This window comes from Oncorhynchus clarkii, chromosome 3, assembly GCF_045791955.1.
Source record: "Oncorhynchus clarkii lewisi isolate Uvic-CL-2024 chromosome 3, UVic_Ocla_1.0, whole genome shotgun sequence".
NCBI classification, from domain to species: domain Eukaryota; kingdom Metazoa; phylum Chordata; class Actinopteri; order Salmoniformes; family Salmonidae; genus Oncorhynchus; species Oncorhynchus clarkii.
The window spans coordinates 25,885,352-25,912,354 of record NC_092149.1 but is presented as its reverse complement, the minus strand read 5'-3'; the positions used below and the strand labels follow the sequence as shown (position 1 = coordinate 25,912,354).

The window sequence follows — 27,003 nt, the reverse complement described above, 5'->3', positions numbered from 1 at the left end:
GGTGGGAGACTCTGTCCATAGGACAACAATCAGTCGTATAATGCACAAATCTGGCCTTTATGGAAGAGTGGCAAGAAGAAAGCCATTTCTTAAAGATATCCATAAAAAGTGTCGTTTAAAGTTTGCCACAAGCCACCTGGGAGACACACCAAACATGTGGAAGAAGGTGCTCTGGTCAGATGAAACCAAAATTGAACTTTTTGGCAACAATGCAAAACGTTATGTTTGGCGTAAAAGCAACACAGCTGAACACACCATCCCCACTGTCAAACATGGTGGTGGCAGCATCATGGTTTGGGCCTGCTTTTCTTCAGCAGGGACAGGGAAGATTGATGGGAAGATGGATGGAGCCAAATACAGGACCATTCTGGAAGAAAACCTGATGGAGTCTGCAAAAGACCTGAGACTGGGACGGAGATTTGTCTTCCAACAAGACAATGATCCAAAACATAAAGCAAAATCTACAATGGAATGGTTCAAAAATAAACATATCCAGGTGTTAGAATGGCCAAGTCAAAGTCCAGACCTGAATCCAATCGAGAATCTGTGGAAAGAACTGAAAACTGCTGTTCACAAATGCTCTCCATCCAACGTCACTGAGCTCGAGCTGTTTTGCAAGGAGGAATGGGAAAACATTTCAGTCTCTCGATGTGCAAAACTGATAGAGACATACCCCAAGCGACTTACAGCTGTAATCGCAGCAAAAGGTGGCGCTACAAAGTATTAACTTAAGGGGGCTGAATAATTTTGCACGCCCAATTTTTCAGTTTTTGATTTGTTAAAAAAGTTTGAAATATCCAATAAATGTCATTCCACTTCATGATTGTGTCCCACTTGTTGTTGATTCTTCACAAAATAATACAGTTTTATATCTTTGTTTGAAGCCTGAAATGTGGCAAAAGGTCGCAAAGTTCAAGGGGGCCGAATACTTTCGCAAGGCACTGTAATTGTTTATCTTCATATTTTCATCTGTCATTCCGCTACCCTTATGTCAGTCTTGATTGGTTTAATCTTTTTCTTTTCAACACTAACATGTTCAGGCCAGTCACAATTTCCACAATCGGTTGCTAAATATGAATGTGGACCAACATGACAATACAACTGTTGTTATTTCTTTACATATCAGTGCTGTAGCTGTAAAGGAAATTGGTTGATTAATCTAACCAGACAACAGACCAACTGCCTGATAAATTGTCCTAATGAAACTGTTAATACTCCTGTTTTTTACTTGTATATTTAAATAAAAATGTAGTTTGTCAGTTTTGGTTTTACATAGATCAAATCAAGTATTTTATTAATCTGTTATTCTTAATGATAGTTTATTTCTACTAATGAGAGCTTTATTTCTACTAATGAGAGCTTTATTCTATCTTCATAATGGCCATGAGACATTTTTATGCAAACCATCTCAGCAGATGCTTGCTCTGTGAGCTCCACAAACTGGTAAATAACAAAGCCCACCATAGATATTCACCATGTATATTACATGACTAAAGGTATGTGGACAGCTGCTTGTCAAACATCTCATTCCAAACTCATGGGCATTAATATGGAGTTGGTCCCCCCTTTTGCTGCTATAATAGCCTCCACTCTTCTGGGAAGGCTTTCCACTAGATGTTGGAACATTGCTGCGGGGACTTGCTTCCGTTGAGCCATGAGCGTTAGTGAGGTTGGGCATTTAGGCCTGGCTCAGTCTGTGTTCAAATTCATCCCAAAGGTGTTAGATGGAGTTGAGGTCAGGGCTTTGTGCAGGCCAGTCAAGTTCTTCCACATTGATCTCGACAAACCATTTCTGTATGGACCTCGCTTAGTGCATGGGGGCATTGTCATGCTGAAACAGGAACGGGCATTCCCCAAACTGTTGCCACAAAATTGGTAGGGCAGAGTCATCTAGAATGCAATTTTATGCTGTAGCGTTAAGATTTCCCTTCACTGGAACTAAGGGGCCTAGCTGGAACTGTGAAAAACAGCCCCAGACTATTATTCCTCCTCCACCAAACTTTACAGTTGACACTATGCATTCGGGCAAGTAGCGTTCTCCTGTCATCCGCCAAACCCAGATTAGTCCATTAGACTGCCAGATAGTAGAGCTTGATTAATCTCTCCAGAGAACACATTTCCCCTACTCCAGAATCCAATGGCGGCGAGTTTTACGCCACTCCAGCTGGTGCTTGGCATTGCACATGGTGATCTTAGGCTTGTGTGCGACTGCTCGGGCATGGGAACCAATGAAGCTCCTGATGAACAGTTATTGTACTGATGTAGCGCCCAGAGACAGTTTGGAACTTGTCAGTGAGTGTTGCAACCGAGGACAGATTATTTTTTTTACGCGCTTCAGCACTTGGCAGTCCTGTTTTTATTTAGCTTGTGAGGCCTACCACTGAGCAGTTGTTTCTCCTAGACGTTTCCACTTCACAATAACTGCACTTACAGTTGACCGGGGCAGCTCCAGCAGTGCAGAAATTTGACAAACTGACTTTTTGGAAAGGTGGCATCCTATGACCGTGCCATGTTGAAAGTCACAGAGCTCTTCAGTAAGGCCATTCTACTGCCAATGTTTGTCCACGGAGATTGCATGGCTGTGTGCTCGATTTTATACACCGGTCAAAATAGCCAAATACACTAATTTGAAGGGGTGTCCACATACTTTTGTATCTATATAGTGTATTTGGTAAAATATAGTATAATGCTTTTACTGTACAGTACAGTAACGTGTCCACGCAATACTACCAGGTAGCCACTAGAGGACGCATTTTGCATTGCGGTCAAAAGCTTTCATGCAGCATCCTTTGCAGAATAAATAAACAATGGTTTAACAGTATTTGTTCAACTAAATTGTATAAGCATATGGCTGATAATCTTAATGTTCAATGGTAGCTTACAAAAGTTGGAATGCCAATTAAAATGCATGTAGATTTGCATGTAGGCAATTAAGTGTTGATTACTCATGCCAATTAAATGGCCTTTGCTTATTGTTAAACCCGGTATAATGCATGCTGAATGCTGGTCCCATACTGGTAGCCTACCTCAGCCGTGAAATATGTTTCAAATACATAAGGTCCAAGTGATTGCATAAGAAACAGTCTACTAGAACTTGACAAAACTGCCCCTTGACTAAAAATAGTATAAATGCATCAAAGTAGGCCCAGTAGGATACAATCAATGAATTCGACGCGATGTCTACAGTCGAATAACTGACAACATGAGCAAATGTCATGTTTTCGATGGCATATAGCCTAAATATTGTATTGTTCACAGGATGGGCATCTCGGTCAATTTCTCCTATTTTCTCCCCTCCAGACAACAACATACACCTTTTGAGTAGAGGCGCGTCAGTGACACAAGCGCGGTCCAATAATTTGTCTGTCTGGTTACGGACAGAGAGCGTGAGAGCTTGTCGGGGCCCAATCAGCGCTTTTGTATTGCCTGCCAGTGCCGGGGACTGACTGGTTGTGAGGATTTACTGCAGCGCCCCAGGATCCCAAAGCCAAACCCGAAGCCAGTGGAACCTGCGGGGTGAAGGCGAGTCAGGTGAGACCGAGGATTTTTCCGCGGCCTATCTGAAGTGAAGTTTAACTAAAAATCCCCGGATCATGGTTCTAGATGTGATAAGGCTCCAGACTTCAGTCCAACTGAAGTACTGGGACAATGTGAGATGAGTAGCGAAATAACGGTTACATAGTAGTTCTATTAGGTTAATAGTTATGTGCTTTGCCGTTATTTTTAGCTCCAACATGTAGGTAATGAAAGAGGTCTGTCTAAAACAGCTGACACAAACGTTGATAATGTTTTAACGTTCCAAATTTGTTTACATTGTAGCAATAAATGATACAGTGAGCGCGGATCATATTGATACATATAGAGCAGAATACGTTTATTGTTTAATCTCGAGTCCCTTGAGGTTAACCTAGATTGGTTGGGGGAAAAATGCGTCTTCGTGGTGTCGTTATGAACAAAATGTTAATCTGAAACCGATGGTTGTAATTTGATTGTTTAAATATATTTATCAACGTTGCTACGATCGAGTTTCTGAACATGGATATTTGTTGAGCGAACTGGAGACAAATGGCATGAAGTGTTGTGCATATGTCATACAATAAAATGAATTCAAAATGCATCAGCCATTTACGTAAGTGAAGACGTGTTCACCCTCTCAACTTGTTTCCTAGCCCTATGCAAATGGCCACCATGGTTGGCGATGACAAGTGCTGTTGAAGGAATCAGTGAATGCCTGTAGTGATACGTGGGGCAACCAGACGATCAGAGTTCTTATCAGTTGACTTTAATCAAATTTTGTGTGGTTGATGTCAACCTCATTTTTTTTCTCTGAGTTTTATGAACATTTCAGTGGCAGGTATGTTTCAGTGACAGGTCAATTGATGTATTTTTGCATCAGAAATGTCACTTGTGAAAACCAGTAGATAAGCAGATAATCTATTTGGTTTATGTAAGTGTTTATTTATTAACATTTTGTAACTTCTGTATTCATTCCCACTAGGGTTAGACTTTGACTTCACCTCTTTGGTTTTTGTGACCAACACAGAGGGACAATGTTTCACTAGTCATTGCCACTTTTTCCAGGAATCCAATAGTAAATCTTTTCCATCCTTGAGAACCACTTGTTCAACCTATCATGGCATTTACTCATGGAGGTCAAACAGAGACCTTAATCAGTTGCACTGATTTATACAAAGATAGAACGAACCGTAACAAACAGATAAAAAGCCAAAATCTTTGATTTATGCCGAATTTTGACTGTCATTTTCCTGATGATTTTTTCCTGTAAGAACTTGTCTAGTTGACTTTTGCAGGTGAGATGAACGTTTGGAGATTCCTCTGCCATACATTTTATTTTTGGAATAGAAATGCAGTAAGGGGATGGACAGGTGGTTGTCAACCCTTCCGTGCTCTTCTGTCATTCTAGTCTCAATTTGTATATCTCCTGGCTGCAAATTATACATCTCTTGGGCTGTTCATCTCCAGAAGCAAATTGGACTGAAGTGTGCAATTAAAGGAGCACAGCCAGGGTTGAACTGAAGTGGGACCCGAACTGGCAACTCTTTAGGGTTCATATACCTCACATCATCATCACAACACAAACCCTGACACGAGTGGTTGGCAGACGATGTGTTGGTTAATGTAGGTTAGAAGCCGTGTGGAGGGTTTGAAAGGCTTCTACAATACAAACTCCAATAGAACTAATCTGAATTTCGCACACATCACGCGTTTGTACTCCCACCCACACACACGCACACATATTACCACCTGTCTCTCTCTCTCTCCCGTGTGATGTCACTAAAGGCTTCACATTAAGAGATCATTTCATATCCTGAGGTTATATACCGGCTCAGACTGCGTGTTAGGACAGTGCTTGGCACCACAGGGGAACAGAAAGGAGAGATAATGGGTGACTGTCCTGTTCTTAAAGGGACAGGGGGCCCAACTCTGTGACCCATGTTATAGGCTAGGCCTTATTGACCTAGATGGGATAGGCCTTATGGCAGATGCAATGCATTTGTGTATGTGCAATTCCATGGCAACAGAAAGATGCTGAGACTCACATGTTTCACTTTAAAATGTATTTCAAACATAAACCAATGATTGCAAAGCTTAACAAATGATACAACAATGCAGAAATACTACTTAAACAATTTCCACTGAAAATGTTACAAAAACACATGTACTAACAGTGCAGATGCAAAGTTTGGTAACAGAATGATGGTTTGTGCTCTTTGTGCCATCATTCTGTTACCAAACTTTGCATCTGCACTGTTCTTCAACTAAATGTGTTTTTGTAAAATTTTCTGTGAAAATTGTTAAAACTCTTCCTTGTGTATAGAATTTTTTGGTTTGTTTAACAATCGTTGGTTTTTGTTTGGCATACATTTTAACCCAATGAGTCCCATCATCGCGTTTTGGAGTTCTAACCCCCTTTAAACATCATGTGTTTGACCTAAAGACCATCAGGCTCCCGAGTGGCGCAGCAGTCTAAGACACTGCATCTCAGTGCAAGAGGCAAGTTCTGATTTACAACTGCGACCTGGCCAAGATAAAGCAAAGCAGTGCGACAAAAACAACAACACAGAGCTATACATAAACAAATGTACAGTCAATAACATAATAGAAAAATCTATGTTCAGTTTGTGCAAATGTAGAAGAGTAGGGAGGTAAAGCAATAAATAGGCCATAGAGGCAAAATAATTACAATTTAGCATTAACACTGGAGTGATATATGTGCAGATGATGATGTGCAAGTAGAGATACTGGGGTGCAAAAGAGCAAGAGGGTAAGTAATAATATGGGGATGAGGTAGTTGGGTGTGCTGTTTACAGGTTGGCTGTGTACAGGGACAGTGATCGGTAAGGTGCTCTGACAGCTTAAAGTTAGAGAGGGAGATATAAGACTCCAGCTTCAGTGATTTTTGCAATTCGTTCCAGTCATTGGCAGCAGAGAACTGGAAGGAAAGGCAGCCAAAGTAAGTGTTGGCTTTGGGGATGTCCAGTGAAATATACCTGCTGGAGCTTACGCTACGGGTGGGTGTTGCTATGGTGACCAATGAGCTGAGATAAGGCGGGACTTTACCTAGCAAAGTCTTATAGATGACCTGGAGCCAGTGAGTTTGGCGACGAATATGTAGTGAGGGCCAGCCTACAAGAGCATAAAGGTCGCAGTGGTGGGCAGTATATGGGGCTTTGGTGATAAAACGGATGGCACTGTGATAGACTACATCCAGCTTGCTGAGTAGAGTGTTGGAGGATATTTTGTAAATGACATCGCCGAAGTCAAGGATCTGTAGGATAGTCAGTTTTACGAGGGTATGTTTGGCAGAATGAGTGAAGGAGGTTTTGTTGTAAAGTAGGAAGACAATTCTAGATTTAATTTTGGATTGGAGCTTCATAATGTGAGTCTGGAAGGAGAGTTTACAGTCTAATCAGACACCTAGGTATTTGTAGTTGTCCACATATTCTAAGTCCGAACCGTCCAGAGTAGTGATGTTAGTCGGGCGGGAGGGTGCGGGTTGAAGAGCATGCACTTAGTTTTACTAGCATTTAAAAGCAGTTGGAGTGTTGTATGGCGTTTAATCTCATTTGGAGGTTTGTTAACACAGTGTCCAAAGAAGAGCCAGATGTATACAGAATGGTGTCGTCTGCGTAGAGGTGGATCAGAGAATCACCAGCAGCAAGAGTGACATCATTGATATTATACAGCGAAAAGAGTCGGCCCGAGAATTGAGTCCTGTTGCACCCCCATAGAGACTGCCAGAGGTCCTCTGATTTGACACATTGAACTCTATCTGAGAAGTAGTTGGTGAACCAAGGCTATTGAGTCTGCCGATAAGAATGCGGTGATTGACAGAGTCGAAAGCCTTGGCCAGATCAATGAAGACGGTTGCACAGTGCTGTCTTTTATCGATGTCGAATCCAGGCTGTATCACATCCGGCCGTGATTGGGAGTCCTATAGGGCGGCGCACAATTGGCCCAGCTTTGTCCAGATTTGGCCGGGGTAAGCCGTCATTGTAAATAAGAATTTGTTCTCAACTGACTTGCCTAGTTAAATAAATCAAAAATGAGTGTGTGATTAACAGGGGCTGAGCTAGAGTGGTGTTTGTGAGACGGATCCCGAAGGGGGCCGGGTCTTTTTATAAAAACGTCTTTAGATCTTTTACCAAAAACATCCGAATGGTTTGTGCTACAAACTACTATAAGCAATCTATGGAAAGCTGAGACCCTCACGGACACTTACATGTAATACGTTTTGCTCTATGACGCTCACAAGCTACACACAAGTCGTTAAAAGATAAGGGGTTCTTATTCCATTTATAACATCATAGGAAATCCCAGGACATAGTATCTGTTATGCTTTAATAAGCTCACAAAGTTGTGGTCACAAACTCCACACAGTTGTCACTGACTACTGAATATTCATTTCGCAGTGAGCAAACAATTTCTGTACTTACAGAATTCATATACATTTATTTTTACCAGGTTTTTGCTTTGGCTGACCATTTTTTGTTGTTGTTGACATTTGTCAATAAAACTCATGAATGCAACTGTTTGTCAAATTGTTTTGTGTTTTACTTGTAGCCATGGTTGTCCTGAAAATGAAATGGTAGGTCTAAAACAAGGGCTGAATATGCAGATAATTGAAAGTAAGATAAATGAAAAGCAGATCTTTGCTGGGGTCTTGGGACTGATAGGGTTAAAGTGAAAAATCTGAGTCTCAGCATCATTCTGTTACCCGTGGAATTTCCCGTATTCATAATATGCATGTACATGTCTGTCCATCTTGGTCCATTTCACAATCCTCTTAACAAAGCTTCTGTCTAGATCAATCATGGTTCATGTATCATTAGGACAAAGGTATGGATGTCTTTCTGGGGAAATTCAGCATCTCCGCTGTACACAGAACACAGAACTCTGACATCTCTGCTCTCTCCTCCTCTTCTTCTTGCTCCCTTTGTCCCTTGCTCCCTCCTTTGCTTAGGCAACCGCAGAAATTAAATTGATTAGTGGTGCGGTCTATAAATAGACAGGCCATAGTTGCCATGGCAACCATGTGATAAGTGTTGTGTGATGAAGAGCTGGGCCTCCTAAGTGTTGTTGTAGTGTAGTGGGAGCAGGATGATGGGTGTGGGTGTCGGTGTGTAGGTTCGTTTGTCTGGATTACATGATCTGACACTACAGGTGTGTGTATGATATGATATTACAGTGTAATGTTGAACTGTGTGTGTTTTGCATTTGAATTGTGCCAGATTCATTGTGTGAGTAAATAGATTCATCCAATTGAATAGATTCTGATTTTTTTTATTAAATTTTTCTGACTTTTTTGTCAAGGTGACCAGCTACCCCTTGGTTTCCATGGACACTGTTTCCTAATCAGTCTCATGTCAGGAACCCTCTGTACCCTGGGGTTGATCGTGTGATGAAACCCTATTGGTTGTAGACAACAACCCTTGATGCCATCACCGCCATGTCCTCATATATTTTTCCCTTTCTTTTCAGTCAATACAGTTTTCATCAGGTTACAGTTATGAGATAAATTTAAGGCCCTGTTAATTATTTGTGTCCTGTCCTAATTTCTCTCCTCCCCCCCCCATAAACACTGATCTTGAATGGAATTAGATATGATTGTGTTTGATTCCCTCCTAATGACCACAGTGACCCAGCATGAACCACCCGTGTTCTTTATGAATGGACCATTACATGTTATTATAGTAATACTGGTGATTTATAATGATGATAGGATTTTTAGATTAGCCTGATAATCATTTCTAGCGATTCAGTCTGACAATACATATTCATTTAAATTAAATACAACTTTATTTATCCCCTCGGGGGCAATTATGAAAGGCAAATCAGTTACAAGTATCACAACACAACACATATAAAAGTTGCTCGTTTTACTATTACACAAACCAAAGAATAAGGAAACAATATCACCTTAGCAGAGGACAGAAAAATGTATATTTTTAAAGCTAATTTCCAGCTATTCTACAAATTTTGCCGTAGAGCTGAGATCCTTTTTTTGCAGTTAATGGCTAATCTCCTGCAATTCAATTCAATAATTTTTTAATGGCTAATGCTGTGTTCTTATGCTCAAATATTATAGCAAAATGAATGAGGGCCTGATAGTCTAGCATTATTTTGTTGTATGTTCTCAAAGATTATAGGCTATTCTATAGGTCCATTATTTTTTCTACATACTTTCTATTTGATTTTAGTCATTTAAGTTGACACTGAAAGTGTTTTTCCATCCCGAAAATGTATTTCTAAATATGTGCAATACACACATTTTTCTTATCACGCAACCCACCTGGACCCCTGCCAGACCCACAGTTTGGGAACCACTGCTGTAGGGTATTATGTTGGAACAAATGTTAAAACCAGATTTTTTTGGTGTTGGTGTTTTTTCAGAACTTAGCTCAGGGTTTTCCCACATTAAGTCAGGACTCAATGGGTGGGTTCATGGCTGATTCCTTTCTTCCATTCGGTTGCACCTTGCTACCAATGTGTTGTCAAATGTGGGGTGATCATCAGTACTTCATTATTTGCATACAACCTGTGCTCTCTCATTGACAGGTTAGGCCGGTGGGTTGGTAGGTTTCTAACGCTGCTTCTGCGCTGACTTCTGCTAGTACCAAGCAACAATAAGGTTAAAGAAGTAAATCACATCTCTGTTTGTAATCAACTCCTCCTTCACCACGTACATGCACATACTTGGTCCCTACATAAATCAAAGCCCTTGGGACTATATTCCTAACAGTACGACAGAAGCCCTTATTTGTCACTTCCCTTCCCCCCTCGGGGTCTTGCAAACACAACTATGCAGCATATGTTTACAATAAAAAAAGTTGTATTTTCTCCCCAGTGTTTTTTGAGGGATGGATGGAGGGAAGTGGAGTCAGGACGGGGAGAGGGGAGGGAGGGGAGTGTTTATACGGGTGCTTTGTTGGCATCGCACAACTGTAGGAAAATGGAGGAGGGGTGGGGGTTGAGGAACGGGAACAAAGGAGCCTTATGTTGGCATGGTCTCTGAAATCCCTGTGTGTGTGTGTGTGGGTGCGCCCGTGTCTTCTCGCAGGGCTGGGTATGGATGAAGAATACTGTACATACATCTGTTACTGTGTCAGTCTTCTATTGTATAGCTCTCTTTTTACAGCATATAGGCTACAGTGATTATAATATACTGTATTATAGCTGTCTTTGTCCATAATCCCTGTAGGATTGTCTTATTTTAATGCCAATATGATCATTGTAAAAAAGAGAAAGGACAGTAAAGACAGCTTTGTGTATATCCCTGTATTTTTTTTTAATCGAGGGTGCTGGTCCCAGTAGAATGTATTTTTGTCCAACCTCTACATCACTTCAACAGTAGATTCACTTTGCAAGATAATGATTATGTAGCTTTGGGGAATGTTAGTGTGTATGTCTGACTGTCTGTCTGTGTGCTGTTTAAGTATGTGTGTGTGTCTGTGCTTATGCTGATCACCCCCTCTCGTTTACCATCCTTCCATCTTATAGCACCCCCTTTTTCTTCCTCCTCTCTTCCTCTCGCGGTATGGAGGCGTCTGACTTGTGTTGTTTGGCAGCGGGCCCAGAGTGTGGTGTATGTGTGCATGTGTGTGCGCATGTGTGTCGATGCGTGTTGGGGTTGGGCGCTGTAGGAGGAGACTGGTGAGAGAGGGAAAGAGAAATGGTGGTTTGTTGCAGCTGAAGGAAACAGTCATCACATTATATAAGGAGCAATAGGGACAGAGAAGGGGGGGGGGCAAGAGGTGCTGGGTAAAGATGATCACATGTACACACTAGACACAAAAACACACACCACAATGCAATTCTGATTGGCTTGTTAGCCACGTTTGGTTTTACTCGCACTTTCTCACTTTTCTACCTGCTCCTCATCTCTCTTGCTCTGCTCTCTCTCCACAGTTTTCTACGTGGGTTACCACTTCCTTTTTTTTTTGGTAACTTCCATGTCTCATGATGACTCTCTGGACCTGGAGAGTGAGAGTAGTAAACATACAATACATTTAAAAAAAGATTGCTACATTGAAAAACCATGTGTGTCCTTATAAATGTGTGTGTGTGTGTGTACACAAGAGTGCTACCATTTCTACATAGCAAGGCATTATGCTCTAATTATAACCAGTCCACCATCTAGTCCCTTGACAACCCCTCCCCCCACTCTTCCGGGCCAATCCTCATCACTCTCTGATTTCTTTAAGCGTATTATTGGTCTAAGTTGCAGGGCAAACTAACTCCCTGTGCACAACCTACTTTGCCTGCCTGTGCATCCTCAACCAACCTTCCTATGACTCAAGTGTGTCAAATACAATCGGATTTGCGCACACACACACACACGGTTAACCATTTCAGGGCCTGATAGAGGACACGACATATTAATTAAATGACCGTCTTTATGCGCATGTGAGTGCATGTTTAAGGCATCATATGTGCCCATGCATGTAATAGTACACACACAAACACACACAGGATACAGTATACAGTATAGATACATAAAGCCCTCAAGCATGTTCTGTCTTGGGTACATATCATATTACATACCCCTTTAACTCAGACTGGAGAAGGAGGTCAGGAAGGAAAAAGTGTGGGTGTGTGCCTTTTTCTGTATCTGCAGCCATGTTAAAGGGCAGCAAGCATTTCTCCCATTGTTTTCTGTTGGCTTTGATGGAAATATTAACTTTTAGGATGGAGGTATGAATAATGATTATTGGAGTTGTAACACAGTTGTTACACATGCTTATTTGACTCTTAATTCAATAGGATAGCTGTGTGTGCTGCACTGTGTTAGCCTGCTGCTAGTCTATGGTTATGGGACAGGGGTAATGACAGCTAACTGTTAGCGTTGTCTGAGGTGGCAAAACAAACAATATGGTGGGAGAGCAGCAGACCTGTCAGCTATGCTTCACTGTGGCTGCTGCAACATTTTTCCATTGAAAATGAGCAACTTTTTATAAGCTGGGTAATTTTGATCAGTCGAAAGGGTCCCACAGGGATGTTGGCCCAGGTTGACTCCAATGCTTCACACAGTTGCGTCAAGTTGGCTGGATGTCCTTTGGGTGGTGGACCATTCTAAACCCAGTTGCGTTGCAGTTCTTGACACACTCGAACCAGGGTGACTGGCACCTACTACCATACCCCATTCAAAGGTACTTAAAAATGTTGCATTGCCCATTCACCCTCTGAATGGCGCACACATACACAATCCATGTCTCAAAAATCCTTCTTTAACCTGTTTCTTCCCCTTCATCCACACGGATTGAAGTGGATTTAACAGGTGACATCAGTAAGGGATCCTAGCTTTCACCTTGATTCACCTGGTCAGTCTGTCATTGAAAGAGCAGGTGATCCTAGTGTTTTGTACATTCAGTGTACATACTGTATTGAGTTTGTCATGTTAACTGACAGATATCCACGCGGGGGTGCATGCTAATCGTCATTAGCATGCTAATTTAAACCCATGCTATGTTAATCGGACTAACAGGCTAATTCGCTAGCTAGCCATGTAGATTTTACATTTAGTTTTTTGTTTGGATAAGTTTTTTTGTATGTTAAACTAGCTGGATAGCTTGAAAACCATTTACACTTACTAGCTTAGAATTGTTGACTTGACTGACAGTAGGTTGAGTTCTTTGTTGCTTGTTTGTTAGCTGACAAATTCCAGTACCAATGTGTCTGTCAACAGGCAACAAAAAGCTATAGGAGATGTGTAAATAAATGGGGAATTTTAGATTTTATGTTCATATGCTATTCATGGCCATATTGCTTATAATTGCTCCAGTGTCTCATACCCCACTCCATTGCCAGCAATATTGTTTCCAAAATTTGCTAGTGTATCATCAGCTCAAGTATGCCCACTGTACGTACAAGTGAAGATATTTTCTTTCTTTGCTTGAGTAGAGATTTTCATTGTTTGTGTTTGAGTTGCACATTTCAAGATATGTCATAATCATGTTGCTCTTTTGATCTCAGAAATTCTTTATTTTACCTTAGGACAAATAATCACGGCTAAGTTAGAGATGTTCCTACATACTCCTCTCCATCCCTTCATCCCTGTCTCTCTCTTTCTTTCTCATCCATCCAGTCCATTATGGAGCGACTGAATGAGGAGGCGGTGCGGCTGAGCCTGCTGAAGCGAGGCCTGGACTCCTCCTCGCCTGCAGGCGGCGCCACAAGCAGTGAGCGAGACGAGCTGCTCTCCAAACGCATCAAGATGGAGGGCCACCAAGCCATGGAGCGCCTCAAGATGCTGGCCTATCTGAAACGCAAGGACCTGGCCAGCCTGGAGGGGGGAGTGTTGGGAGGGGTCTCAGGAGGCGGGGCCCTAGGGGGTGAGGTCAAGGGTCATGGGTCTTCAGGGGGAGGGGCTTATGAGGAGAAGACCAATGGGAGCCTCCGTGGTCAGGTTGTGGGAGCCCATGGCATGGTGGGAAAGAGCGGGAAGGAGAACATGGGCGAGGAGCCGGTGGATTTCAGCGCCCGGAGAGGGTGAGTGGAGGAGAGAGAAGAGAGGGGGAGTACAAGAGGATAGGAGGGAAAATATAAATCTTTTTTACAATTAAAAATCAGTCAGAGTTGAAAGTGTGTGTGTTCCTCCACAGTGACGTTGACCGGGAGCGACACACACCCTCCCCTGATGTGATCGTCCTGTCAGACAATGAGGCGTCCAGTCCAAGAGGGCCCAGCCAAGGGGAAGAACGCCTGAGGGTAGCGAACCTGGAGATGTTTAAGGTGTGTGTGTTTGTGTGTGTTTCAGCACATATTATTGCAGTCTTGAAACATTTAGAAGTATGTGCATATATTGTCTTTTTGTGTGTATGAGTGTTAGAATAGTTTATAGTTGTATAGAGTTAATACATTAATTAATAGATTGTTTTGAGACACTCTAGGAAAACAGTACAGATATTCATTTGGTATTAGCTATAATACATTATATCCTCTATACATCATTGGCATCAGCTGTAACACATCATCTATACACAAAAACCAAGTACAATAGATAAAATGACAAGTTTTATAGTTGTATATGTGTGTATGGAGAGGAATGGCAGAAGTGGGTGCAGTATGTGTGCTCATTTGTTTCTATGTGTGTGCTTCAGGGTAAGACAGGGGAGGAGAGGCAGAAGATGATCAGGGCTCTGAGAGAGGAGCTGAGGCTGGAGGAGGCCCGGCTGGTGCTGCTGAAGAAGCTGAGGCAGAGCCAGATGCAGAAGGAGAACCTGGTGCAGAAGGTCAGTCAGTCACCCACCCAACGCTGTCCCATCCATCCTCTATACTCATCTGCTTCAGTCAGTCATTTATACATTTATTCAGTCATCCACTTGCTCATCCCTCTGTCATCCACTGCTCACTCTGTCACACTACACTCTCTCAGCCACCGCACTCATCCCTCTCTCTCTCTCTGCCACCACTCATCCCTCTCTCACTCTCTCAGCCACATCACTCGTCCCTCTCTCACTCTCTCAGCCACCGCACTCATCCCTCTCTCATTCTCTCAGCCACCTCACTCATCCCTCTCTCACTCTCTCAGCCACCGCACTCATCCCTCTCTCATTCTCTCAGCCACCTCACTCATCCCTCTCACTCTCTCAGCCACCGCACTCATCCCTCTCTCACTCTCTCAGCCACCGCACTCATCCCTCTCTCATTCTCTCAGCCATTCCACTAATCACTCTCTCACTCACTCATCCACTGCACTCATCCTTTTCTCACTCACTTACTGCTTATGCATTAACACTTTACACTTGGGGGAATTGGCCTATAGGGCCTAAACATTTTTTTAAAATGAGAAGCATATGCATAACCATTTTAATTGAAAGGGAACACTTTAGAGACCCCGAATATAGGCTCCTTCTGTTCAGAATAACAACCCAGGGTATGACGCCATGTCATCCTCGTAACTGTACATCAAACATAGTGATCATTAATGCCAAAGTAACCCAATTGGCGTGAAGGATGGGGGCATCTTCTTGTTGCCCGCTTAGAATGTCTGTCAGTTGATTCCCATGTCATGTGTTGCTGCCATGCTATGTTGTCGTCTTAGGTCTCTCTTTTTGTAGTGTTGTGGTGTCTCTTGTCGTGATGTGTGTTTTGTCCTATATTTTAATTTTATTTTAAATATTTTGGTAGGCCGTCATTGTAAATAAGAATTTGTTCTTAACTGACTTGCCTAGTTAAATAAAGGTTAAATAAAATTAAATAAAAAATAAAATATACCGCTTTAAAACAGATACCCAGAGCTCTGATGTAATGTATAGTATGTTACTATACCACTATCCAATTTATGGGCATATCAGTGACCAAATCTGCTATTTTCACCCAATATACAGTATGGAGTGTAAAGGGCTTACCTATAAGTTGCTTTGGATAAAAGTGTCAGGTAAATAACCTTATTATGTTAGTATTATTCTATGTATCACCTCTACCCTCCGCCCCCATCAGGTCCCTGTGGTCCAGAACACAGCGTCTGCCCTCCAGAGCGGTGCCGTCCACGGGGCTCAGAGCATGAGCAAGATGTCTGGCCGCCCTGGCCACCACACCCCAGAGCCCCAGAACCATCGCACTGCACAGGTGGGCTACAGCATTGCACAGGTGGGCTACAGCATTGCACAGGTGGGCTACAGCACTGCACAGGTGGGCTACAGTACTGGTTCTCTTAGGGTTCCCTTTGTGCCTTGGGTCGGTCACAATGCAAGTTGGGCAGGCACAAGGAAAACATAGAGGGGGATGGGATTGAACAATTATTTTTACATTTTGCATGAGAACCATCTCACAATAAAGCAGAGGTCTCCTGTTTCTTTAATAGCACAGTGACACCATCTCGTGGTATGAAGAGGCATTACCCTCTTAAATAAACTATGGTGAATATGAGCAGGAAAAAGACTGGAAAAAAACTGACAAACACCACCCATGTCTTACTTATGATCTTTTTCTCCTTCTCTTCCTCCTTCTCTTCCTCCTCTTTCCTCCCCCAGGGTCACTCAGTGATCAGGTCAGCCACCAACAGCTCCATGTCTCAGATGATGATGTCACAGAGCAGGGTGATAGCGCCCAATCCTGCCCAGCTGCAGGGCCAGAGGCTGGCACAGCAGAAGCAGGGTGGCATGCGCTCCTCGACTGGCAGCTCTAACAACGCCGTTAGCTACCAGCAGGTAAACCCCAATGTCATCCCTGTTATTGATCAAAATCATCATAGAGCAGTGGAAAAAATTAAATAAGACTATAGATTATTGTAGGGGATAAATGCACACTTTTTTGAGAGATAATTAGAAAATACAATTGTATTGATGAAATTGTATTTATTGGTTCTCTTAAACTAAAGAGAGTTTACCCAAATTACAAAATCACATATTGGTTTCCTTCATCTGTAAGCAGTCGATGGACAGGGGACGTCCATAGAAAAATTGCTGGAAAAGTTTGAATACCACTGTCAGAGGTTCAAAATCAGTTGCTTCCACTCAGATGCCAGGTTTTGGGGGTTGTTATATCATTTTTAGCAGATAAATATAGCTGTCATGCCATCAGACTTAAACTTAAAACCACTGTTCTGAATGACGTGTATGGTTCTCTGTGTTTACTTGCAGTCTTCCACCCAGCAGGTGGCAGCTTCTCAGCGCTCTGGCTCCTCCTCCTCCTCTGCCATCTACATGAGCTTGACCCACATGCAGGCGGCCGGAGCCGCGGGAGGGGTCAGCGGGGTGTCGGGGGTGGGGGCGGTCAGCCCCTCAGCCACACACAGCCCAGGGGGGACATCGGTGGGCTCCTCCATGGCAGACACAGCCAGTAGCCAGGCGGCCGCCAAGCTGGCCCTGAGGAAGCAGTTGGAGAAAACCTTGCTGGAGATCCCGCCTCCAAAGCCACCGGCACCGCTCCTCCACTTCCTGCCGTCAGCGGCCAACAGCGAGTTTATCTATATGGTGGGCCTGGAGGAGGTTGTGCAGAGTGTCATTGACAGTCAGGGTGAGGGAAGGAACTGGAACCCTTTTGCTGATGCCTAGCAGCCATTTGTCCTGCACACAACCATCAAACCAACAATGTTATCAGATGAGTCCGTTTGGAATTGGGCCCCTCTCCCCTCACTGAACTCTTGTGGCTCTCTCTTTTAGGTAAACTGCGTTTGCCCTCCTCCATGGAACCCTTTTCTTGTGCCCAGTGCAAGACGGACTTCACCCCTCACTGGAAGCAGGAGAAGGGTGGGCGCATACTCTGCGAGACCTGTATGTCATCCAATCAGAAGAAGGCACTGAAGGCCGAGCACACCAATAGGCTGAAGAACGCCTTCGTTAAGGCTCTACAGCAGGAGCAGGTCAGCATTCCATTGGCTCCTTGTTCTCTGTTCAGGCAACCATTGTTTACAGGGAAAGTGTGTGTGTGTATGTGTGCGTGTGTGTGAATAACCATATTTTACTAAATGTGTCACAGGAGATTGAGCAGAGAATCCAGTTGCAAGCCGCTCTTGCCACCAGTTCAGCTCAAACTGTTCCAAGCGTCAGTAAGGCTGAGTCCATGAGCAGACATCACACACACAGACAGGTATGTCACTGTCACCGCTGTTAGTAAGTGCTACCTGCTGCAACAGACACCCTGTCATCTAGCATTGTTCAGCAAAGTTGATGAAAGGTCCAATTGTAACAGCTGCATAAAGGATACTTGATACATCTTTTTTTTAATTGATCAAATATTGACTGAATTATAGCTCATAAACTACATAAACCTCTGTCTTGTGCAATATTAAACCCCCTATTTATGAGATTTGGTTGTACATTTTCGGGAGCGACTTGCTGAGTTTCTGTGTAAACACTTCAAATGAAATAAATCTGTACTTTTTAAAACTTTACAAAAATGTACCACCCTCTTGTGCAATGATCACTTACTCTTCTGTCATTGAAGTAGATGCCTATCAAAAACCACATGTGCCATTGTTGACATTTTGAACTGGACTGGCATGTGTTTGAGCGGTAGTTAAAAAGCGATTGGAAAGTGTATTTACAAGGAAGGGTTGGAATGTGCGTTTCTTTTATGTGGTCCTCTGTAGCTCAGTTGGTAGAGCACGGCGCTTGCCAGGATAATGGGTTTGATTCCTGGGACCACCCATACTTAAAATGTGCATGCATGATTGTAAGTCGCTTTGGTTAAAAGTGTCTCCTAATTGGCATATATTATTTTGAAATAAATTCATCCAGCGACGATTATGTGACACGTGAATTTACACCCCACAAAAACAGGGGTAAAATGGCTGCAAAAAGGGGAATCCTGAGGTGGGCGGGGAATGTGCTTTGCTACTTTCACATTTCCACAACTGTCATCACACCCCCTTTAGTTGTTGAGGATGTCCCGTGCTGACGGATGGACTCTCTATCTGATATGTGTGTGTCCTCCAGGCGCCTCAGCCCCAGGTGACCCAGTCACAGGCCTCCCTCCAACGGGGTCTGTCTGGCTCGGCCCGGGGTGTTCTGTCCAACTTCGCCCAGGCTTCCCAGCTCTCAGTGGCCAGCAGCCTGCTGGGCATGACTGGAAAGCGCAGTGGACAGCTGAGCACTAGTGGGCACAGCCGGGCACAGCAGCAACAGCAGCAGCAACAGCAGCAGCAGCAGCATCACGACAACCGCCGCCAGCTCTACAGCATCCCTGGTGAGTAAACAGACCAGGGGCGGGCTGGGGATGGGACTGAGATCAGCCAAACAACTGTATAGACCAGGAGTTGGTCTGGGGGTGGGACTGAGATCAGCCAAACAACTGTATAGACCAGGAGTTGGTCTGGGGGTGGGACTGAGATCAGCCAAACAACTGTATAGACCAGGAGTTGGTCTGGGGGTGGGACTGAGATCAGCCAAACAACTGTATAGACCAGGAGTTGGTCTGGGGGTGGGACTGAGATCAGACAAACAACTGTATAGACCAGGAGTTGGTCTGGGGGTGGGACTGAGATCAGACAAACAACTGTATAGACAAGGAGTTGGGCTGGGGATGGGACTGAGATCAGCCAAACAACTGTGTTGGGCTGGGGTTGGGACAGAAATAAGCCATACGACTGTATAGACCAGGGGTTGGGCTGGGGCTGAGAGGCAGGCCTTTCTGACAGTCTCTCACTGCCTCCCTCCCTCTTCCTCCCTCTCCAGGGGTGAACATTGCCTACCTGAACCCAGGCAACGTGGTCGGCCACAAGGGGTCGAGCCTGGCTGACCGCCAGAGGGAATACCTGCTGGACATGATCCCGCCTCGCTCCATATCCCAGTCCATCAGCGGACAGAAATGAACCTCACCCCGCCCCGACGCAATACCACAGCCCTTCCCCACACCACACCCCAACCCCCATCGCATGCAGTGCCTGTTAGTGTGCCTACCAAACTAACCTGTATGAAGAACACAATCAACGAGTCAAAAGAGGCCACCAAACTCTGAAATGACTTTTCATTTGAACGTGATGCAAACCCCTTTTAATTCCTCTTGTTATTAATATCGTCATTAGTGCTATGGATGTTGTTACTACATTGCCGCTACCAGTTATGAGCGTGCCCATCTTTGTGGAGAACCCCTGTCTTTATATGCTTGTGGCAGTGTCCCGAGTGTGGGGTGTCTTTTGTTTTCAATTTATGCGCTTGTTTTTGAAGCAATATTTTGTCTCGCTTGAGCTTTCCTTACCGGACTCAAGTCTTTGTTATGTCGGGAATTACCAAGCTATCTTTTTGAGAACTGCACCACTCTCCAATCCCTGCTCTTAGTCTGATTTCTGATTTCAACCATCACTCTGTTTTTCCACATTTGGTTGTGAATTGTTGGAGGAGGAATTCTACCAGCCCGGCCAAACCTTTGTTTTAAAAAGGTGATTGTGATGGTTTAACTTTGACCTCAATCTGTCAAGCCTTTGAGCTTGAGCTTTCTTCAAAGATTTGTGGGGAGAAAAGAGGATGTTTGAGACCCTGGAGTTGTCTGAAGCAATGCTCCTCTAACTGATTGTTGAAACAAGGATGGATACATATCCCACAAAGAGAGAGAGCCCAATGCAACATCTGGACTTGGATTGGTTGCACTGCTGAAAAAATACTACTCCCATTGTACATGAAGGCATAGAAACTGAACCTATAGCAGAGTTGCCCTGTATCCTTTCACCTTTTCATTTGAGGGGGGGGGGGGGGGGGCTGTAGTTCAGAAGTTAGGGGATGATCCCTCTCTCCCCTGTTTTCATCTCCTAGCTAATAGGATTTGCTATTGTTCACTCTACCCTGTCATTCAAAGTTCTGGATTCCGTTGAGATACTATTTGAACTTTCTTATGTCAACATTATCCCCATGGTGTCTGGGAGGCATTTGAAAACGGTCAGGGAGAGTGGCTAGCTATTAGCTTTAAGCCTGCTCTAAGCTATTTAGATGTTTGGTGTCTTCTGAAGTGTTAGTGTATCTGAAAGGTACTTTGCACAGGAGACAATAAATAAATACAGAATGACAAATGCAACTTGAATATTTACATAAATCAAACAGTTATATAGGAGACATATACAGGATATACAGTAACAGTCAAAAGTTTGAGCACAGCTACTCATTCAAGGGTTTTTCATTGTTTTACTATTTTCTACATTGCAGAAAATAGTTAAGACATCAATACTATAAAATAACACATATGGAACCATGTAGTAACCAAAAAAGTGTTAAAGAAATCAAATTATATTTGAGATTCTTCAAAGTAGCCACCATTTGTCTTGATAACAGCTTTGCACAATCTTGGCATTCTCTCAACCAGCTTCACCTGAAATTATTTTCCAACAGTCTCGAAGGAGTCCCCACATATGCTGAGCACTTGTTGGCTGCTTTTCCTTCAATCTGCAGTCCAACTCATCCCAAACCATCTCAATTGGGTTGAGGTCGGGTGATTTTGGAGACCAGGTCATCTGATGCAGCACTCCATCACTCTCTTTCTTGGTCAAATAGCCCTTACACAGCCTGGAGGTGTGTTTTGGGTCATTGTCTGTTGAAAAACAAATGATAGTCCCACTAAGCGCAAACCAGATGGGATGGCGTATCGCTGCAGAATGCTGTAGCCATGCTGGTTAAGTGTGCCTTGAATTCTAAATAAATCACTGACAGTGTCACCAGCAAAGCACCATCACACCTCCTCTTCCATGCTTCATGGTGGGAACCACACATGCAGAGATCATCCGTTCACATACTCTGTGTCTCACAAAGACATGGCGGTTGGAAACAAAAATCGCAAATTTGGACTCATCAGACCAGTCTCCTCTGAACAGTTGATGTTGAGATGTGTCTGTTTACTTGAACTCTGTGAAGCATTTATTTGGGTTGCAATTTCTGAGGCTGGTAACTAATGTACTTATCCTCTGCAGCAGAGGTAACACTGGGGTTTCTTTTCCTGTGGTGGTCCTCATGAGAGCCAGTTTCATCATAGCGCTAGATGGTTTTTGCGACTGCACTTGAAGAAACTTTAAAGTTCTTGAAATGTTCTGGATTGACTGACCTTCACGTCTTAAAGTAAGAGACTGTTGTGTCTCTTTGCTTATTTGAGCTGTTCTTGCCATAATATGGACTTAGCCCTATTTGGTAAAAGACCATCTTCTGTATACCACCCCTACCTTGTCACAACACAACTGATTAGCTCAAACGCATTAAGAAGGAAAGAAATTCCACAAATTAACTTAACAAGGCACACCTGTTAATTGAAATGCATTCCAGGTGACTACCTCATGAAGCTGTTTGAGAGAATGCCAAGAGTGTGCAAAGCTATCATTAAGGCAAAGGGTGGCTACTTTGAAGAATCTCAAATATAAAATATATTTTGATTTGTTTAACACTGGTTACTACATGATTTCATAGTTTTTATGTCTTCACTATTATTCTATAATGTAGAAAATAGTAAAAATAAAGAAAATCCCTTGAATGAGTAGGTGTGTCCAAACGTTTGACTGGTACTGTACATAAGCACTTAGGTACAGAGAGTAAGGATATTGTTTCTGTCCACCAGGAATCCAGGATGAATTGATAGATTATTATTGAATTGATTATTGTTCCATCTCATGATAATTGTGGCTCTATTTCAGCAGTGCATGATGTTTAAGTATTTCAGGATCAAATTTGGAAGTAACTAATACTGGTGCATCCATTTTAAAGCAGCAGGAAATATTAATTCTAATTTAATGTTTTTCTTGCAAGCAGGAGTTGCCTCTTATACCCTGCAGTTTAAAATGTAAAATAAACATATTGCCAGAGAGCAGTGGCTCACTCCTTGCCCTTTTTGATAAACTTCAAAAGCAGGTGCAATATTTTGAGACACAGGGAAGATAAAGTTAATTTGAGTATTTGTGCTGAATGTTACTATTTTATCCATTTAGTATCCCAACTATAGTTAGGTAGCCTTACTCCCATATACAGTAGTATAAGCACTATTTCTGTTGCACCCAGATGGAACAGATGTTGTATTGGCCGTGTTCAGTAAGCACCAAACTGAAGCAAATATTTTAAACAGAGGTAGTACTACCTGCACTTGTCCTATAGGGGATTTCATTTCTGTTGTCCGTTTGTTTGAAAACCTTTCCTACTGTTTGTGCCTAATGAACACGACCCAGGGTTTGCCGTAGTCCAATAACACAGAACACTCCACAGCTAGATCACTGTTTGGGATGAACAATAGTGTCAATAGTGACACTCACTGTTTTTGATAGTTTTCTTTGTCCTCTTTTGTTGTATGTATGCGTTATAGACTTCATCATCAATCTTTCTCGCTTTCTCAAACTATGCCAGATGCACCATTTCAAAATGTTTGTTTTAAAGAAACTAAAGAAAAACAGGAAAAATATCATTTTCAAATGTAATTTTTGTAAGGTTTCAAACATTTAAAAAAACTACACTTTGCTGATCTGTCTTTCAATTTCATTTCTGTCAATTTTTTACAAAAAAATGGGGAAAAGGAAAAATCAAGAAATATAATTAACTAAAGAAATTGAAATTGTCAGGTAATATTATCTCGAACGGCTGTAGTTATAATAATGATCTATTTATTGTACATAAGCGTTCCTCCTTTGTGGAATAAGACACATTGAATTCAAGTTGGGTATACATTGTATAGAAAAACTAACAAAAAGCCATGGATATTGTGAAGCTTGTCATTTTGTTTATTGATCATTCCTGTGCCACAAATGTGCAAAAATGTGTGGGGTTTTTCTATTTACTATCAAAAGCATTCTCAACTTTCTATATCTTGTTTTCTAGTACTTAGAGGCAGTAGGATCATCTTTTACGGAGAGTTGTTTGATCTATCCCAGGACCACTTTGTCTATACATTGTATGAAGTGCTCCGCTGTTATTACATGCTTTACTTTCAGCAGCATTGATGTTCAGTTAGCGATTAGTTAATATTATTATCATTATCGTACACTTTTAAAAATTTCTCCTCGTAAAAATTATTGTAAGGCTTGGCGTAGATCAGACAACTGGAATGGGACATTTCATTATCTTTTTTTTTCTCCTAGTATATATTTTCCAGGGAAAGGCAGTGCATGGTCCACATATAAGTAAGAAAGAGACTCATGAGATGAACTACCCGCTGTGTGTTTAAAATACAGTCCTAATGGATAAGCTATGTGCTAACCTAGCCATGGTCATGAAGTGAGTCTTCAAATACACGTTTTAAAAGATGAAGGAGTACTAGATGTTGTGTCAAACAGAACTTGGAATACTCTCAACAACACAACGCAATACTGTCACAATATGACTCCAATGGCTTGCATCATATTCTGTCAATAAAGTTTAAGCGATGTTTTCAAGTATTTGATGTGGTCAAAGGATGATATGGTCTATGTGGACCTTTTATGTAATGGAAACATAAAACATCTGAAAGAATACACTCATAGATATTTCAATAAATAAGTGGAATAAAGTGTTTTTTTGTGCTGTGGTCGTGTGTGACACAGACACACCTCCCCTTGCCTGTGTGTCAGGGTCATTATGGTTCTGACTAAAAGGAGTACATCTACGACCAGAAGAGACTTTCATAGCAGGTTAGGAAAATGATTGTGGCAGGTTAGGAGACTTAAGTTAAGGTTAGGAAAAGGGTTAGGTTTTTTGCTCTCCTAACCTGCTATTAAAATGTCACTACGGGTCATAGCTGTACTCCTTCTAGTCACATCCCGTCATTATGGTCGACATGATCTACATCACTTGTCTGTAAACAAGAATTATACAAACCTTAAAAAGAAATGTAAAAGAAAACCCAAATGATACCATAAAACTCTCCAGGACAGGCTGCTATATATTCCATCCACCTCTCAACCTAAAGAGAAATTGCATCAAAGACCTCTCCTTATAACAATGTTTTCAGCCCCTTCAGTGACTCCAGAACTCCTGAGTATTTCCTTTGGAAATGTTATTGTGTGGACATTGAAGTAAGGCTCCTTTTCAGGACATTCAACCACATTCATTTGGGTTGTGTTTTAATATTCAATTCTAAAAAGTGATGCCAAATCAACTTTCAACAAAGTATTTAGTCTTATAACAATCATTGACAAAACTAACATGACTAAACTGGTTATTTTCTTTTATAAATGTAATATTTTCACACAATTCTGACAGTTATAGAACAAATATAAATAAATTACAAATACATTTAAAAATAATGCTATGATATTATTAACCATATTTCTAGTTAACATAATTAGAGAAGCTGTGGACGATACTAGACACTATCAATATAATTGTGTGGTCAGAGTGATGTGCTAGCCAATTGCCCCGGCTTTCAACGGAAACATAGATAAAATCATTTCAACAAGAAAAATAAGTTACGGAGGTCCATTTTTCAGGGGATGACTGCAGTGTATTGCAGGGGCAGGTGTTTCTGTTGAACCCCAGTACCCATACCTGCTCCCTCTGGACCCTTTGGGTAGTTCCGTCTGCAGAAACAACACAGGACATCATAGGAGATGTATTACTTTGACTAGGACATACAGTGCTTTTGGAAAGTATTCAGACCCCTTGACTTTTTCCACATTTTGTTACATTACAGACTTATTCTACAATGTATTAAATTGTTTTTTTCCCCCCTCATCAATCTATCACAATACCTAATAAAGCAAAAATAGGTTTTTAGACATTTTTGCAAATAAATAAAAAATTATAAATTGAAATATTACGTACACCATCGTTCAAAAGTTTGGTGTCACTTAGAAATGTCCTTGTTAATGAAAGAAAAGCAAAAAAATGTGTCCATTAAAATAACATAAAATTGATCAGAAATACAGTGTAGATGTTGTGAATGTATTGTAGCTGGAAACAGCAGATTATTTATGGAAAATCTACATAAGCGTACAGAGGCCCATACATCACTCCTGTGTTCCAATGGCACGTTGTGTTAGCTAATCCAAGTTTATAATTTTAAAAGGCTAATTGATCATTAGAAAACTCTTTTGCAATTATGTTAGCACAGCTGAAAACTGCTGTACTGATTAAAGAAGCAATAAAAACTGGCTTTTTTTCAGACTAGTTGAGTATCTGGAGCATCAGCATTTGTGGGTTCGATTACAGGCTCATAATGGCCAGAAACAAAGTACTTTCTTCTGAAACTCGTCAGTCTATTGTTCTGAGAAATAAAGGCGATTCCATGTAAGAAATTGCCAAGAAACTGAAGATCTCGTACAGCGTTGTGTACTACTCCCTTCACAGAACAGCGCAAACTGTCTATAGCCAGAATAGAAAGAGGAGTGGGAGGCTCCGGTGCACAACTGAGCAAGAGGACATTAGCATCTAGTTTGAGAAACAGATGCCTCACAAGACCTCAACTGACAGCTTCATTAAATACTACCCGCAAAACACCAGTCTCAACGTCAACAGTAAAGAGGACTCCGGGAGGCTGGCCTTCTAGGCACATTTGCAAAGAAAAATATCAGACTGGCCAATAAAAAAAAAAGATTAAGATGGGCAAAAAAACATAAACACTGGAGAGAGGAAGATTGGAAAGAAGTGTTATGGACAGACAAATCTAAGTTTGAGGTGTTCGGATCACAAAGAAGAACATTTGTGAGAAGCAGATAAAAATAAAAAAGATGCTGAAGGAGTGCTTGACGCCATCTGTCAAGCCTGGTGGAGGCAATGTGATGGTCTGGGGGTGCTTTGATGGTGGTAAAGTGGGAGATTTGTTCAGGGTAAAAGGGATCTTTAAGAAGGAATTCTATCACTCCATTTTGCAAAGTCATGCCATACCCTGTGGATGGCGCTTAATTGGAGCCAATTTCCTCCTAAAACAGGACAATGACCCTAAGCACAGCTCCAGACTATGCAATAACTATTTAGGGAAGAAGTGGTCAGCTGGTATTCTGTTCTATAATGGAGTGGACAGCACAGTCACCGGATCTCAACCCTATTGAGCTGTTGTGGGAGCAGCTTGACCGTATGGTACTTAAGAAGTGCCCACCAAGCCAATCCAGTTTGTGGGAGGTGCTTCATGAAGCATGGGTGAAATCTCTTCAGATTACCTCAACAAATT

At 42.2% G+C, this 27,003-nt stretch overlaps 1 protein-coding gene across 5 annotated transcripts; it reads left to right on the top strand.

Moving 5' to 3' along the window:
* Positions 1-3,393: 3,393 nt before the first annotated feature.
* On the top strand, positions 3,394-24,292 carry LOC139391796 (transcriptional repressor p66-beta-like). Of its 5 annotated transcripts, none has more exons than XM_071139384.1 (11): positions 3,394-3,531; positions 13,607-14,010; positions 14,124-14,253; positions 14,622-14,753; positions 15,964-16,113; positions 16,497-16,673; positions 17,106-17,481; positions 17,628-17,827; positions 17,944-18,054; positions 18,903-19,152; positions 19,641-24,292. In XM_071139384.1, the coding sequence occupies exons 2-11, from the start codon at positions 13,613-13,615 to the stop codon at positions 19,775-19,777; spliced, it is 2,061 nt and encodes a 686-aa protein (XP_070995485.1). In that variant the 5' UTR covers positions 3,394-3,531; positions 13,607-13,612; the 3' UTR covers positions 19,778-24,292. The 5 variants fall into 5 exon arrangements, with proteins under 5 accessions (XP_070995485.1, XP_070995478.1, XP_070995470.1 ...); XM_071139377.1 differs by having other exon boundaries at positions 3,443-3,650; positions 15,964-16,092; positions 17,118-17,481; XM_071139369.1 differs by having other exon boundaries at positions 3,443-3,650; positions 15,964-16,092.
* Positions 24,293-27,003: the final 2,711 nt, after the last annotated feature.